The sequence below is a fragment of the Jaculus jaculus genome, chromosome 4, assembly GCF_020740685.1.
Source record: "Jaculus jaculus isolate mJacJac1 chromosome 4, mJacJac1.mat.Y.cur, whole genome shotgun sequence".
Lineage (NCBI taxonomy): Eukaryota > Metazoa > Chordata > Mammalia > Rodentia > Dipodidae > Jaculus > Jaculus jaculus.
In genome coordinates this window covers 20,138,092-20,156,141 of record NC_059105.1, presented here as the reverse complement: position 1 = coordinate 20,156,141, position 18,050 = coordinate 20,138,092, and the positions used below count along the sequence as shown (strand labels likewise).

The following is an 18,050-nucleotide window of genomic DNA, read 5'->3' as shown; positions in this document are numbered from 1 at the left end:
TTTTTGCCATATTTTCCTCTCTGTGAGTACCAACTGCTACAACATGCATAAGCCATAGACTAGGTGAAAGAGGCTAGCGTTGAACAGCCTCATAATATGATTTCATTTCTATTAAATGCCCACAGTAGGCAAATCCATATAGCCAGAAAGAATCAGTGCTCATGGCTTGGAGAATAGGATTAGATGGGGAGTAACTATTGTATTTTGGGCTTCCCATTGACATGAGGAAAATAATTAGAAGTTAGACAGGTGATAGTTGCTCTTATCTGTGAAAACATAAGAAGCTACGAAACTCTACACTTTAAATTGGTAAAATTTGCACCATGTTAAAATCTGAACGTTTATATAAACAAAGAATGATTTGGCTTGAATCTTTGTAACATGGGCAATTCACTAGCCTTGTCTGAACCTTAGTTTCATCATTTGAAGTGGACACACAAACAATGCCAACCTATGCATAAATGCTCAGGGAAACACCTGGCATACAATGTGCATTCACTTTCAGTTGTTTACTTTGTAAGCTTTCCTAAAAGAATAGTATGTCGATGGGCTGGAGAGATGGCTTAGCGGTTAAGCGCTTGCCTGTGAAGCCTAAGGACCCCGGTTCGAGGCTCGGTTCCCCAGGTCCCATGTTAGCCAGATACACAAGAGGGCGCACGTGTCTGGAGCTCGTTTGCAGAGGCTGGAAGCCCTGGCGCTCCCATTCTTTCTCTCCCTCTATCTGTCTTTCTCTCTGTGTCTGTCGCTCTCAAATAAATAAAAATTTAAAAAATGAACAAAAAATATTTTAATAAAAAGAATAGTGTGTCGAATTAAAGGTTAAATAATTCATGAGAGGTTCCCAACAAGCGGAGAATCACATCTGATCAGTGTGCTTTGAAGAGACTCTGAAGGCAATGTTAACATCATTAACATTGTGGGAGCTGGAAAACACCAATCACCCGCCTCACTGTGGCTGACGCCAACTCCCGCTGCCTCGCAGGCATCTGCCGGCATCACATTTCATCAGCAAAATGGCTCTGAACGTTTCTGGTCGATCCCTCCATTTGCCCAACATGCAAACTCAGGTTCTTATCCAAGGACGCATAAGTGTTAAGGCTGGGATATGATTCATCTCAAGGGTAGGGAAAATAGTCCTCCAGAATCTGGGCCAAAGTGACCCCATTTTGCAGCAGGCCACCATTTAGCTGTTTTGTATACTGCTATTAAGTGCCAGACCACAGCTAAGCACGTTCATTCTCCCAGGCAGACAGCGCTTCTGGGAAGGAACACAGGTCTGCTCCAGTTCTGGCTGGCTTCCGCCCTCTGCTGGGCACTGCATAATCTTAAAGCTTTGTGAAATGGGACCCTGGTGGGTGATTGGGGGTGGAGGTGGCTCTGGTGAGTGCAGATGCCTATAAGCCACCCTACGTTTTGTGAAGTCCCCTAGTAATCTCATTTTCTCACCAAGCTGGACTGCTCAGAGCCATTCTTTGGTCTGGGGTAGCATCCCAACAGCAGGCATTTCTTTCACATCTCTCCAGGAAATTCCCACATCAGGTTTGGATGGCTTTAGAGCTATGTTCAAACACTTGTATTGAATCATCTCCCAATGTGCTCTACTGCTCAGGACTCAGTGTAGTAAAACTTTCCTGTCTTTTGCTAATTACTACTGCCCTGCATGCATGGAGAAGCCAGTAGGAAGATCTTTCTTTTCTGTTTCTGTGGTTGGTATTTGTTAGAACCAGAATGTCTCCATTTTGGGACTCTGACTGCCATTTCATTATAATTCTGTTTCCCAAGAGTGACCCGGACCACCCGTCCCAATTATCACTTTCCTGGAATGACCCAAACCTCCTGTCTGTCTGATCATCACTTCCTTCAAGTGACCCAAGCTCTGAGGCAAGGTGGACTGCCCTGCAACCAGAGAACTCCAATGACCTGCTGCCCTCTAAGTGTCCCCTAGCTGACCTGCCCAGTCAGAGTCTTTCTTGGGCTTTCCCTGAACAAAGCCCGTTCCAGCTGCTGAGCCAAGTCTCTCTTGTAATCCCCCCCACACATGCACACACACACTTTTCTAAAAGTATTTTGTTTGGGTTGGTTTTAGTTTTGGTTTTTGCAGTGTTGTGGACTGAACTCGGGGGGGGGGGGGTCTCACCCATGCTGAGTAAGCATTCTGTCACTGAACTACAACATCCTTGAACTTGGGATCCACCTGCCTTCTCATCTTGAGTGAGGAATTATAGGTGTGTTTCACTACACCTCACTAGAAGCAGTTTCCTTTTTAAATAGTAACTTCAGGTTGTTTTTTTTATATTTTATTTATTTGTAAGCAAAGAGAGAACAGAGACAGACAGAGAGAATGGGTGCTCCAGGGCCTCTAGCCACTGTAAATGAACTCCAGAGGCATGGGCCACTTTGTGCATCTGGATTCACATGGGTCAAACTGGGATTGCCAGGCTTTGCAGGCAAATGCCTCAGCTGCTGAGCCATCGATCCAGCTTCAACTTTGATTGTTGTTTTTTAATTTGTATTGACAGTTTTCATCAGTGTACAAAGTTGATCCAGATCCAGTGGCCAGTGGCTCTTTGCTGTGACTTAGAGGTCTCCTGGGTCTTGGGACTATTGGTTGTCACCATGATTCCAGGAGAGAAATGTTGCCAGGTTCCCAAACACAGATAGGAAAGAAAACACGGGGCAGATGTTGGGCTTAGCTCTGCTATTGATTAGTCAGGGGATGCCGCCACGTGTCTAGCCTATCTCACCAAAGAGTCTAATTACTTTAATAACTGACTTCACAGTAGCCCAGCAGAGCCTTTGGCAAGGATGGAAAACAATGCCATTCCAAGCCTGCTTCAAGCTCCCAGTGCTCTGCCCCACCTGACTGGCACCAAGATAGCCCTGTGGGAAAGAAGCTCTAGGAGGAGGAATAGGATTGCCTTGACCCCCAAGCTCATCCCCAGGGGTCCCACACTTTTGATCTTTGATGTTTTCCATCCTCTAGGATCTCTGTTACCTTTGATAAAATTATGTACTGGAACAAACCAGACATTTCCCTGGTGTTCCTTAATGGCAGAGAGTTTGAGAAGCTCTGGTGTAAACACTTAGGTCATGATGCTCTGGAGGGAATGTGAGTGTCCTACCTTCACACAGGATGCGCTCACAGAGAAGATGAGCATGACTGGAATCCTCTCAGGAATCATGAATTCAGTATCCTCATTTAAGTTTCCCAGTAGTACTAGCCTCCTTCCTCTGACCCCTACATCACCACCTGGCTCCATCCCCCAACACAGAGCCAACCAAACCACGGGGAAAGGGGCCTGCACACACCACAGCAGGCAGCTGCCAGCCAGGCATGATAACTGGCTCTCAGCATGTTCTCTGGGGGAGTTCGATCCTTTCACTCCAACCCTAATACAGAAATATGAATCAGGCAGTGATGCACTCAGATCAACCCCCTGGCTCCCTTGGGTGGTCATCAGGCTGATTTGGGAAGAGAAGCTTGGGAGCCCCTTCAGTCTTGACCTTTGAGATAACAGACTCAGATCTCACTCATCTGCCTTTCCTCCTCTTCCTTCTGTAAGCATTATTAGACATCTGAATACCTACTTTTATCAGGCACTGAATTTTTTAAAAATATTGTATTTGTATCTATTTATTTGACAGAGAAAGAGGGAGAGAGAGGGAAAGAGACAGGCACTGAATTTTATCTTCTCTCATGGGAAGGATTATAATCATATGTTTAAAAACTTTCCCAACTCAATTTTTCATCAGGAAGACCAGGGAGAAGGGAGACTTCTTCCTGCAGGCATTTCCTATGATTCCCCAAGTCAGACATCACAGATTCTGCCCATCACCATCCAGGGAACAATGATTACTCCTGGGTGGGCCACAAAGTATGTCTGTCATCTTGATGGACTGGAAGGAGATCACACTTCTAACCTTGTCAAATCTCTTCATGGTCAAGATACCACTACCCCCTTCCCGTGCCACTGAGGGGCCTTGGAGGATAGCTCTGAATTTTGGTAAAGGAATTGACTGAAAGACTGCACATAAGCCAGCATTTCCCTGCATCATGTTTGCAAGTCCCTATGGCCTCATCGCGGGAGCTGTGTCAGCTGTCAATCACAAAGTCTTCCTCTCCAAACAGCCTCGTGAGGACAGACTCCTTAGGTAGCCTCGTTCTCATTCACCTGGCCAACGTTCTGACACCTGCTAGGGGCACAGTAACATACAGCCAACTCTGGTTCCTCCCTCAGGGAGCTACAGCCAAGAGAGGCACCAAAGACCTGATAAGAGACTGTTATGGAAGAACTCACTACTTCTCATTGTGATGACTCCTAGAAAACATGGCCACCAAGCACCGTGAGATCTATGACTTGAAGGTGTAGCCTTCTCTGGGGGCCATGGAAAGTTACCTAAAGAAGTGTCATCTGGAGCAATCAGACCCTCTGTAATGTCCACTGTAAAGGAAACAAGTTCAACCACACCAGAGCCACCAGATAAACTAAAAGCTAGACTGTTCTGCAAGATGCCAGATCAGTTACTACAAGCCACAGCAGTTTAAAAAGTAATGTTTTTCAAAGATGATTGTTGTAGTTACCTTCTTGCCTCTGTGAAAAAACACCTGACCAAAAGCAGCTCATGGGAAGAAAGGTGGGGTTTTTTTTCTTCTTTTCTTTTTCTTTTTCTTTTTTTAAATTATTTTATTTTTGAGAAAGAGAGAGAGGTGGGGTGGGGGAGATGGAGAGAATGGGCACACCAGGGCCTTGCAGACACTGTGAACAAACTCCAGGTGCATGCGCCCCCTTGTGCCCCCTTGTGAGACATTGCATGCTTGCATTACTGTGCATCTGGCTATGTGAGACTCAGAGATTCGAGCATGCTTCATAACTGCTAAGCCATCTTGCCAGCCCTTTTTATATTTTTCATTTTGGTTATAGTCTCAATGGGGATGGCAGGGGAAGCATGGCATGAGCAGAGGGTGGACATCACCTCTGCCACAGCAGACGGAACACAACAGCAGGAGAGTGAGCCAAGCTCTGGCGAGGAGAAGCTGGCTACAACACACCTAAGCCAGCCCCCAGCAGCACACCTCCTTCAGCAAGGCTCCAACTTCCAAATTCCATTAGCTAGGGACCGAGCATTCAGAACACACATGCGTTTATGGTTATGGGGAACATCTGATTCAAACCACCACAGTGGTGCCGTTGCCTTCATTCAAGGCCATGCTGATGGGTTAGTAACTACCGCAACGAGGTAACTGGGAGAGAGACATGAGACTTCAGTGCCACAACACTGTTTAAAATGGAAAGGAGGGCTGGAGAGCTAGCTCTGTAAATGATCCAGGTTTGAGTTCCCAGTCTACATAAAGCCAGATGCCCAATGTGGCACATGCATGTGGAGTTCATTTGTAGTGGCAAAAAGCCCTTGTGTACCCATTCTCTCTCTCTCTGGCCACCATGCCCAGTTCAGCATTTACTTTTCATTTGGGAATACATATTTGAAGTGGAATTACTGGTTTCTATGGTAATTCTGCTTCAGTTATTAAAGACCTGTTAAACTTCTTCCTGAAGTGGCTGTGCCTATTACTTCCCAGCCAGCAATTTATGAGAGTTCTAATTTTTCCACATACCAACTTATATCACGTTCTCTATTTTATTCTATTATTGCTGTCTAACAGGGATTAAGAGAGGTAATGAATGTGTATGTAATATAATCAAAACACAATATGTTCATCTATGAAATTATTTTAAAAAATTAAAGAATATTTTCAAAGATGGTGTGGTAGTCTGATTCAGGTGTCCACCATAAACTTAGGTGATCTGATTGCTAGGTTTCCAGCTGATAGAGTTTTGGGAATTAATGCCTCCTGGAAGGAGTGTATTGTTGGGGGCAGACTTACAGGTTTAATAGCCAGTTTTCCCCTGCCAGTGTTTGGCAGGCTCTCCTGTCCCTGCTAACACAGAAATAAGAGATAATGTACAACAGCCTTGAAGAAGCAATGGTGTTCAATACCCACCACTCCAAACCCAAAGAATCCCAGCAAGGCAAATTAATTAAAATGTAAAAGTTAAGATTGACAAGCCAACACAGGTCATAAGTTGCTAACTTGGGTACATCCAGAACAGAGGAAGAAAGAGAGGGCTGTGGCCATCGGGTGAGAAGTAGGGGGACGACAGGCAGGAAGAGCTGCTCAGGGCGTCAGGGGTCTCTCCTTGTCCTACGGCCATAGGAACCAAAGAGCTCAGAGGGAACCCCTGGAAGGGAGCCACCACCTGTGTGTCACAGCACTGCCGTGCCACCCATCCCGCTGCCACCTGGGTCTTGGCTCAGGGATTTCTCTTTCGCATCTGTGGTGGTTTGACTACGGTGTCCCCCATAAACTTAGGTGTTCTGAATGCTACGTTCCCAGCTGATGGAGATTTGGGAATTGGCGCCTCCGGGAGGTGGTGTATGGCTGGGGGCAGGCTAATGGGTGTTATAGCCAGTGTCCCCTTGCCAGTGTGTGGCACACTTTCCTGTTGCTAATGTTCACCATATGGTGGCCAGGGGGTGATGTCCACCCTCTGCTCATGCCATTGTTTTCCCTGCCATCGTGGAGCTTCCCCTCGAGACTATAAGCCAAAATAAACCTCTTTTTTTTTTTTTTTTCCCCACAAGCTGCTCTTGGTTGGCTGATTTCTAACAGCGATGTGGACCTGACTGCAACAGTAACTAGTACCAAGGAGTGAGGTTGCTGCTAGACACCTGACTGTGTGGCTTTGATCTTTTGGAGCTGATTTTCAAGAGGAATGTGAGAGGATTTGAAACCTTGGCCTAAGAGATGCCTTGCAGTGATGTAAGTACAGCTGTTCTGGTCTGAGCTGCAAGACCTGAATGCAATAAGAACTATGGACTGTGAGGTTTGGCTTATGAGGGTGAGAAAGAGTTTTGCCTGGACAGTTGGTGTGGGAAGCTTGCTATTATGCCTGAGTCCTGAGAAGTTGTGCAAGGTTGCTTGGCATAGAAATGAACCAGTGTGAGCAGAGGGATATGGCACAGAAGAAAATGAAATCTTTGGGCCTAAATTGCTGCCCATTCACCTGCACATTGTTTGAGAGAGTACAACCTTTTAGATTGGGCTAGCTGATCTGCATTGGGGCAACAGGAAGAATGTAGACACTTTTGAAGGGGCCTGAGTACTCAAGGAATGTCCTGTTCTTCAAAACGTTTTATTTCCCACTGGATTAACAAAACGGCACTCTACCTGGTATTGTGGAGTATAAGAAATGCAGGAAAGAGAGGGTCATTGAGCAACACAGTCTTGTGTTTTAGAAATGGCCATGGGCAGTGTGACGCAGGTTTGCTGGATGCCTACGTGGAGATCCCATGGGGCCATGAGGATGAACCATGGGTTGCAGTGGAGACCCAGTGGAGATACTGGGACCACGAGATTGCTGAGAAAAGATGCTGGCCCCATTGAAGTTTGCCAGGACTGTGAGTAGCCTAGCTGGAGGGATGGAATTGGAATGCCAGATACTTATTGCTGGTTAGAATTATCAAACTTTGTCACTGGCTAGAGTTGTTGGACTTGAAGTTACAGAGTTTGATGTTTGCCCTGGTTGTTTTAAATCTTGCATTGGTTGAATATTTCTTTGCTATGACCAATGCCATCTTTTGCAGGGTGAGTATTTATTCCTTGCCATTATGGGTTTGGGGGGGGATATTTTTTGGTTAATATGGCTCAGTTAAAGGATCTTGGACTATGGGGATGTTTGAACATCATTGGGATTGATAAAAATTATGGGGACTTTTAAAGTTGGACTGAATGCATTGAATTTTACATCATGTATGGATATCAGTTTATGGGGGCCAGAGGCAGAATGTGGTGGTCTGACTTAGGTGTCCCCCATAAACTTAGGTGATCTAAATGTAGGTTCTCAGCTGATGGAGATATGGGAATTAATGCCTCTTGGAGGGAGTGAATTGTTGGGGGTGGGATTATGGTTGTAATAGCGCATTTTCTCCTGCCAGTGTTTGGCATGCTCTCCTGTCCATGTTGTGCACCATATGTTGGCCAGGGGGTGATGTCCACCCTCTGCTCACGCCATCATTTTCCCTGCCATCATGGAGCTTCCCCTTGAGCCTATAAACCAAAATAAACCTCTTTTTTTTCCCACAAGCTGCTCTTGGTTGGGTAATTTCTACCTGACTGCAACAAATGGTATATGTAAAATCTTGTCATTTATCAATATTAATGGAAGCAATAGAAATTTGTGATATCTATATATACTTGAGTTTGGGTCTCACTGCTCTAGCCCAGGCTGACCTGGAACTTGCTATGTAGTCTCAGACTGGTCTCACCGGAAAATCTTTAATCCTGAGTGCTGGAATTAAAGGCATGCACCACCATACCCAGCTTGTGATAATTTTTGATAAGACAGCAACTCCCACTTTGAATACAAACTCAGTGAAATGTTACACCCTGGAAAAAGAATTCTAGTCATCTTAGTTTATAAGCCTACATTACAGAAAACAAAGCAAAATTGTTGTAGTTCGAATCTCAACAATACAAGTCTATTAAAAAAAAAAAAAGTCTGGGCAGGAAAGATGACACAGCAGTTAAAGCGCTTGCTTATTAGACCTGGTGGCTTGGGTTTAAATACCCAGTACCCATATAAAGCCCAACACACCAAGTGCCACATGCATCTCTCCTTCTCTCTGCTTGCATATAAATAAATCAATAACATTAAGAAAAGCTGAACTAGAGTTGGGGATGATTCAGTGCAGTGAACAAAGCTCTTACAATACAAGGCTGAGTACCTGAGTTCAGATCCCCAGCCCCACTTAAAAAGCTGTGGTGGGGGCTGGAGAGATGGCTTAGCAGTTAAGTGCTTGCCTGTGAAGCCTAAGGACCCCGGTTCAAGGCTCGGTTCCCCAGGTCCCACGTTAGCCAGATGCACAAGGGGGCCCACACGTCTGGAGTTCGTTTGTAGTGGCTGGAAGCCCTGGCACGCCCATTCTCTCTCTCTCCCTCTATCTGTCTTTCTCTCTGTGTCTGTCACTCTCAAATAAATAAATAAAAAATTTAAAAAAAGAAAGCTATGGTGGGCTTCTGTAATTCAAGCATGCCTAGGGTGAAAAGGAAATGGAGACCGAAGGATTTCCTGGGAGCTCACAAAGGGAGAGGTGGACTACAGGAGACCCCGTCCCACAACCAGCTGGAAGGCAAGGACCAACCCAAACGTTGCTCTCTGACCTCCACACGTGCATCACTGCACGTGTGCGCCTGCACTCACATATGTGAGCATGCTTTCACGTGGTAATTTCTAAAGTTGAACTAAATCATCTTGCTGGTGAAATGGGGTTCAGGAAAGTCCTTGAACTCCAAATGCTAGGTACATGTCTAATTTTAATCAAAGAATTGAATGAAACAAGACTGAAAGGGTAATTATTAAATTATTATATTATTTAGGGAAGTACAGAACCAAGGGAAGGAATATGAATACACCCACATGGCTTGAGACCCCACGTGGTGGTCCTGGAAAAACTGTGGAGAGGACAGGAAAGAAAGGATACAGAGCTCCAGCCATGTGGCGAGCAAGAGGGATAAAGAGCCCATGTGGAAGTAGGGGTCAGGGGGTTCTCCCCTTGGCTTGGCCCAGATGAACTGAGCAGAGGAGAAGCTCACCAAAAACTGGGGTTTTACCAGTGGTCAGGCCACCCAGACACCTTGCTCTCCCCTCACAAATGTATTTATAACCTTATGGTAGTGGGCCCTATCTTCTGGCCCAGATGAGCCAGAGGGACAACAATTGGTCTGGGGGGCAGGGGCTGTCTCAGGAAGAGGCTAGCCATGACACCAAGTTCTAGGGTCTAAGTTTGTCCAACCACAATGTCAAGCTTCTAAAAAAAAAAAAAATCTCCCTCCCAGGGAGGGGCTCGGGTATAGAAAAATAGGTCTTAGGAACTAGGCAAGAGATAAGAAGTCTGATCATCCTTTGATCTCCAGTCAGTGCAGACCCTCCTGTCTTTCTGTTTACTTTCAGGAGCCACCCTCACTGCCTAGCAAAGCTTCCTGACACCCTCTCACTGGAAGCCTGGATTCCCACAAATGGCCACACTTGAGATTGGATTTTGGAATAGCGCCAGAGCAGGGGAGAAATGGGACATGCACACAATCTTTTGCTGCTGTCCATCCCAGACCCAGTTCTCCAGAGCTTAAAACTCCCATGGATGGAGGCTGGAGAGAGGGCTTAGCAATTAAGGCGCTTGTCTGCAAAGCCTAAGGACCCATGTTCAACTCTCCAGAGCCCATGTAAGCCAGATGCACAAAGGTGAGGCAAGTGCAAGGTCGTACACGGCCACTAGGTGGAGGAAGCATCTGGAGTTGGAATGCAGTGGCTGAGGCCCTGGTGCTTCCTCCCTCTCTCTCTCTCTCTCTCTCTCCCCCTCTCATTAAAAAAAAAAAAAAAAAAAAAAAAAAAAAACCTTTCACGGATGATGTAGACTAAAATAATTCCTTCCTCCCAGACCCATGTGTCAGTTTCACTGGAGAGCTTGCTTTCTGCCAACTGCACTGATGTAGTCGGGAATGATACTTGGCCATTTCTGCTGAAGAATTTTGTTTAGCATGCAAAATGCCTCGTGGAAATTTTTTCCTTGCTGAAGGATTTAGTCAATCCCTACATACAATTCCTTCAGATAGACTCATGAATATTTTATTCTAAGACAGCACCACTAAAGTCTCCATGTAGGACTGACACACTGCACACAAACACGTGTCCTTGGCACACACAGTCACGCGGAGTCTGTCATCAGTGTCTCCCTTTCAACAGGCAGATGCAAAGTGGACAGTTATGCTTGTCCAGTAGCACAAACACTGCATGCTTTCCTGGAAGAGGGCTTGCCATCTGAAACAAAAGTGGAAAAGTACATGTGGGCCCACATCCGTTGACAGAAACTCGGGCTTTCTAGTGCTGTATGCAGGCTCCTTGACAAAGAGCCCTCTTCAAGATCTGAATTCGTGGCCAGGCATGGTGGCGCATGCCTTTAATCCAAGCACTCGGGAGGCAGAGGTAGGAGGATTGCCATGAGTTCAAAGCCACCCTGAGACTCCATAGTGAATTCCAGGTCAGCCTGGGTTAGAGTGAGACCCTACCTTGAAAAACCAAAAAAAAAAAAAACTGAATTTATCATTGATGATTTTTCTAGGCTTATATTTGTGTTTATTAAAATATACATAAATATGCCATCATTCAACATGTGAAATGTATATACATATTTTTATAACACATATAAAACAACACATTTTACTTATTCCTAAGAATAAATGTGGAAACAAACATACATAAAATCAAATATATAAAACTATGATTCAATGTGTTTCGTTTTTCATACACATCTCTAACAGGTGATATAAAAATTGTTTATGGCTTCTATAGCTCTTTATCGTTCTGTGCCACACTGCACTTTCACTTGGTTGACGGAGTGGCAGGGCCCCACCCATGGGCACAGGGCAAGGTCTCGGGCGGGGCCTGCTGTGTGCTACTTGGTGTGGGGCTGGTGGAGGGTGGAGAAGTCCTTGGAACAACTCTTGGGGCCTGCTGCAACTTGCTTCTCCTCCCTTTGTCTTATTACAGCCAGAGATCAAGCGATGTCCTTAACACGGGAGTCCCCCAGACTCATGGAAGGAACATTATCTCACTTTCCCACCACTTAGCTGGAAAGTCACTCTCACCAAACCCATGTCAATCAGAGAGAATAGGACGGTCACAAAGTCTACTGACCATGAAGAAGCCGGAACAGAAGGTAAAAACAGTTAAAAATGGATAGTCCCACTCGGGAGGCAGAGGTAGGAGGATCGCCGTGAGTTCGAGGCCACCCTGAGACTCCATAGTGAATTCCAGGTCAGCCTGGGCCAGAGTGAGACCCTACCTCGAAAAACCAAAAAAACAAAACAAAAAAAAAAAAAAATGGATAGTCTATCCCCAAGCAAATCACACATACACAGACTTGACATGTAGCATGTCTCTCTGGACCATGGCCCCCATGCACCTTATGTCCATTATGACTGTTCAATTGCAAGTAACTGGGTCCCAGTTCAAACTGCCCCCTGACCAAGGGGCACACTCCAAGTAATAAAATATGGAGAAATGAATTATTTGCAGATGATATTGCATGTCTAATAACCTTATGAACTAAGGAAAATTAAGAATAGATCTAGATGTGCCAAATACCTTGCATAAGCTGTCATTTACCAATAGATATTTCAAAAGAAATAGAAATTGCCTTGTAGAAAAAATGCCTAGAAATTAATTTTAGTAAAAAGACAATGTTTTAGATAGTGTCGTTTTTATTTACTATTGGATATAAAAATAATCTGAATAAGTAGAAAAGAAATGCATCTTCCTGAATAAAAAGATGAAAGAAAAGCATGCTGAGATTTCACTGATTTTCAATTACTATAATATAAACAGAGTCCTGATAGTTTCTATTTTTGAACTCAACAAAACATGTTTAAGTATTTGTTATTATAAGAATCACCAAGTGGGTCTGGAAAGATGGCTCAGTGGTTAAGTGTGCTTCCTTCACAAGCATGAGGGCCTGACGGGACCTAAGACTGAGTTCAAATCTCCAGGTCACATGTAAAGCAGATGGGCGTGGTCACACATACCTGAAACTCCAGTTCCATCCAGTAGCAGAGACCTGAGAAACTTACTCAAAACAGGACCAGGTGGAAGAACTACAGAGAGGGAGACTGACATTCCACCCCAGCTACCACAGACCAGTGACTCTACCACAGGTGAGCAGATGGGACACCACAGGGGCATAAATACATGCACACCACAAACTACACCACATTACATATGTACACATAAGCAACATGCAATTTAATTTAAAAAGAATCGAGGGCTAGAGAGATGGCTCAGCACTTACGGCGCTTGTCTGCACAGCCTAAGGACTCCAGTTTGATTCCTCAGCACCCACATGAAGCCAGGTGCACAAAGGGATACGTGCATCTGGAGCTCATGTGCAATGGCTAGAGGCCTTGGCACACCCATTCTCTCTGTCTGTTTTTCATCTCTCCATCTCTATTTGCAAAGACATAAAAATATTTTTTTTAAAAATTGAGTAAATTTAGAACAATGAATAGTATGATATTCTCTTCAATTTTTCTTTTTGAGACCTCAAACTCATCAAGTTCATTAGGATAGCCTTGAACTCTTGATCCTCCTGCCTCTGCCTCCCGACTGAGCACTTCCCCCTTCAGCTTCCCCTACAGACGCTAAAACGTACTGCAAAGCTCCTTATCCAGCAGCATGGAAGACAGACATGCCAGCCAACAGAAAGTTCAGGAACAGAGCAAAGAATTGGAGAATTAAGGCAAAATAAGATGCCTGTCAATGAAACTAATGAAGAATGGAAAAAGTATGAGGACTTGTTATGAGACAACAGTCTATTCTCTGAAAAAAAAAAAAATCAGTCATTAGATGTGTAGATGAGACTCATCACATTAAAAATGCCACCCATTCTGGGAGAAAGAGCAGTACACATGGAGGAAAAGTTTCAAAGTCTCAGGTCTAGAAAGAACAGGGCAAGTTGGAGTCCAGAGTGACTGAAGAACAAGCCAGCCAATTGGATTCCCCTGAAATCAAAGTTCTCTATGCTGGAGAGCACCCCAAGGCAGAGGGAAGGCCTGTGAGGGAAATGAAAGGGGCGGTGTAGGGAGCGGCTGGGGAGGCAGGCCAGCTGGAAAAATGCTTGCCCACAAACATGAAGACCTAACTTCCACTCCCAGAGCCACGTGAGAGGGCAAGTACATGGCACTTGCTTATGATGCCAGCTCTGGAGAGGCAGAGACCACAGGCTCTAGGGCTTGCTGCGCAAGTCTAGCCTGCTTGCTGAGCTCCAGGCCAATGAGGCCCTGTCTCAAAAAAGGTCGATGGCACTCCTGAAGATGACCCCCAGTTATCCTCTGGCCTCCAGGCACAAACAGACCCAACACACGTATACACACACGGGAAAGGAGATGGGGGGGGGGGGAGAAGACAAGGAGAAAGGGGGATGAATTACATAAGTACATGAAAATGCCTAATAAAACTTCTTACTCTGTATGCTAATTTAAAACATTAACAAATAAAACGAGTCTCTCCAGCACACATTTTTAGAGAGCCATGTTAACATTCATAATGCCCATCGTCCTTATAGTAATCAGTCACGAGAAGATCAAGAGCAATGTTAAAAATAGGGCTGGAGATTAAGCGCTTGCCTGTGAAGCATAAGGACACCAGTTCGAGGCTCGATTCCCCAGGACCCACGTTAGCCAGATGCACAAGGGGGTGCACACATCTGGAGTTCATTTGCAGTGGCTGGAGGCCCTGGTGCACCCATTCTCTCCCTCCCTCTCTCTCTTTCTCTCTCAAATAAATAAATAAAAGTGAACAAAAATTTAAAAGATGAGGGGAAACTAACAAAAAAAATCAATGGTGAATGTCAAATTCACAAAAGAGGAAATATAAGTGGCCAATGTGTAGAAACTGAAGCAGCTATACACAATATTTTTTGCCAAAAAATCAACAAAATGGCAAGTTTGACAATACATGTAGCTACAGCTCACAGCTGGGGACATGTCTCAGTGGAACAGCACTTGCCTAGCATGCACAAGGCTGTGAGTTCAATCTCTAGCAACACCAAAAAGGCAGATAGATAAATGAAAATAAGAACAGCTGCAGCTCCTGGATACAGCTGATCAAAGGGCACAGCTGTTAAAAATTTTGAAGTTTATTACAATGTGCTAGGAGGTACCACCCTACCCAGCAATAGTACTTCCAACATGACACTTGCCCACTCAGGTAACAGAAAGGCCACGGAAGCACATTTAGTGTAAATGAAAATCCAAGAATGGTAAAGACAGTCCTTGTTCACAAAAATAAAATGGAAGATTATTAGATATCAGTAGTGATTAGTTAAAAAATTAAGACTGTTCAATGTGAACATCTTAACATGCTTATTAAAGAAGCATGTCAGATTGCTAAGTGTCTGTGATTTATTGGCAGTGCAAAATGCGAGGTAAAGAAAATATATTTTTATTTAATAAAATAAATGTGTCTACTTTGCAGGCTCTACATATAATTTTTGAAATTTGGGCATTCTGTGAGCATTCTCCTATAGAGGGTAGCAAAGAATTATTAAAAATGAATGTTTCAGCCAGCCGTATGGGCACATGCCTTTAATCCCAGCACTTGGGAGGCAGAGGTACAGGGATCACCCTGAGTTTGAGGCCACCCTGAGAATTCATAGTGAATTCCAGGTCAGCCTGGGCTACCCCACAAGACCAAAAAACAAAGAATGTTTTGGGCTAGAGAGATGGCTTAGCAGTTAAGGTGCTGCGTACAAAGGCTAGTGACCTGAGTTTGAGTCCCCAGTACCCACATAAAGCCAGATGCGCAAAATGGTGCATCCATATGGAGTTCACTTGTAGCAGCTGGAGGCCCTAGTGTGCTAATTCTCTCTCTGTGTCTGTCTGTCTGTGTCTGTCTGTCTGTCTCTCTCTCTCTCTACTTGCAACTAAATAAATAAAAATTTTACAAAGTAATGTTTCATAACTTGACTGGATTTTCATTGTATCTGCAAAAATACTATTGTAAATGTAGCTTGGCAAATTCTTTGTTTCTTTTCAAAAATCAACTGTGGGTGGGAGAGATGGCTTAGTGGTTAAGCGCTTGCCTGTGAAGCCTAAGGACCCCAGTTCGAGGCTCGATCCCTCAGGACCCACATTAGCCAGATGCACAAAGGGGCGCATGTCTGGAGTTCGTTTGCAGTGGCTGGAGGCCCTGGCACGCCCATCTTCTCTCTCTCTCAATCTCTATCTGCTTCTTCCTCTGTCGCTCTCAAATAAATAAATAATAAACAAAAAGCTTTAAAAATCAACTGTTAAGAGAGCAAACACAGTGGCGGGTGGCATCGTGTCCTTTCCTGCACGTGTGTCACTGCCCTTGGCTGCTATCTCCCTGTCTCTTTCCTACTGCCCGGCACCATCCCCCGGCCCTTCTTGCTGAATACCTTCCCCACCTACAGAGTCCCCATTTCTTCTTTCAAATAACACTGCTCCAGTACCCTCTTTCCTTTCCCCTCCCTTAAGATGTCTTCCTCCTCTCTCCTCCCCTTCATTATCTACACACACACACACACACACACACACCACCACCACCAACAACAACAACAACAAACACAAAACTAGATACACACAATATAGACATTCAACTCCAGATTGTAGCTTGGAAGTATTATGTAATAATGTCATGAATATACATGTATATATCAATAGGGAAGGTATATATACATTTTACCTCAATGAATTAGCATGAACAATTCACAAAACCAGGAAAAAATTTCAAAGGCATAGAATAGAAAGAATAAGTCACAGTTCAGGAGGAAATTTCTTTGTTTTGTTTTGTTTTTCAAGGTAGGGTCTCACTCTAGCTCAGGCTGACCTGGAATTCAGTCTGTATTCTCAGGGTGGCCTTGAACTCATGGCGATCCTCTTACCTCTGCCTCCCGAGTGCTGGGATTAAAGGCGTGCACCACCGCGCCCGGCATGGAAGAAATGTTTTAATGTCCAAAGCCAGGCCAGTCTCCACATACTAAGGAATGACAGCATACCTGAGGCAGCAGCTTTCCCGGGTGGCAGTTGATCCCGCCAATGAAGACGACATTGGGCATCACAGGTCTGGGGAGCTCCAGGACGAAGTCAGTGCGCAACAGCCAGACGGATGTGTGGCTGAAGAGCTGAGTCATGGTCACTGGGGTTTGGAGAACTTCAGAGGCAATCTCCACAGCACTTTGGAAAAAAGGGGAGCAAAAGGCGTGCTCCTTCATGTAGGAGACATGGTTCTGCACTCTCTGCAGGAAAGTCATGCTGTCTGTCAATCTCAAGAGAAGTCTGGGGACATAAGAAGGAGGGCTGGGGCACTGAGCGCCTGCTTCAAGATAGTGACAAATTATTCCTCTGGCGAAGACCACGGATGGGAGAGAGAAGTATTTGGCAACAGTTAAGCCACACACGTCAAAAGGATCCAGAAACACCGCATCAAAAGAACTCTCCTTTAAGTATTCTACTAACTTCCTGTCTTTAAACAAACTCCTACAATTTGAAAAAAGCAATTCAAAGTAGTCTTTGCCTGAATTGCTTAATACAGTAAATATGTTGTCTTCTTTAGCCTTCCACTGAGCATCAATGAAAACCTTGAACTCACGGTTCAAATCCTCCAGCGTGTAAGACGTAGAGTAAGTCTTCACTGTGAAATCCTGCGACCGTCCCAGTTGCCAGCTCACCTCGGGCATGATGACCACCACCTCATGCCCTCTGTGGATGAGTTTCTCCACAACTGACTTCATGGTAAACCAGTGGCTCCCGTCCATGGGCACCACCAGCAGCTTACCCGCCCGGGCACAGCCACATGCCAGCAGCAGACACACATAGAGAGGCAGTGGAGGCGGCAGGATTGCAGGAGCCATGAGCCAAGTGCAGGCAGAGCAGCCCAGCTGCAGGCCACTGAGCTCCTCTGTACAGCAGGGTAAAGTACAGGCAAGAAACCCTCAAGAGGTGTGGTTACATATTCATATATTAATTTAAAAAATACCACTGATAAGTTGGGCGCGGTGGTGCACACCTTTAATCGGGAGGCAGAGGTAGGAGGATCACCATGAGTTCAAGGCCACACTGAGACTACATAGTTAATTCCAGGTCAGCCTGAGCCAGAGTGAGACCCTACCTCGAAAAACAAAACAAACAAACAAAAAAAAAACAACCAAACAACCAAAAAAACCTACTGCTGATGATTTACTCACAAGATAAGTATTAATATTAATGAGTAGCATTTGCTGGGCTATTTAGATCTTTTCCAGATAAGAATAGTTTATTGTCTTTGCTGTGGGCAGAATCATATACTGCAATATAAATATTGAGATAGTTTTAAGAAGCAGTACTGGGCTTTGAGAGCTCAGAAAGATAAAAAGGAAATCTGAATAGACATTGCCCTTTTGGAATTTTTCCCATTGCAATTACTGGACTCTATCTGCAGACT

General features: G+C 44.8%; 1 protein-coding gene across 1 annotated transcript in view; it reads right to left on the bottom strand.

Annotated features, from left to right (window-relative positions):
- Positions 1 to 17,481, bottom strand: part of LOC101617823 (UDP-glucuronosyltransferase 1-6) — a 138,078-nt gene extending 120,597 nt beyond the window's left edge. The window contains exon 1 of the mRNA XM_045147578.1: positions 16,627 to 17,481. Within this exon, the coding sequence (XP_045003513.1) occupies positions 16,627 to 17,481 (855 nt within the window). The remainder of the gene's footprint in view (positions 1 to 16,626) is intronic.
- Between the last annotated feature and the right edge of the window lie 569 nt (positions 17,482 to 18,050).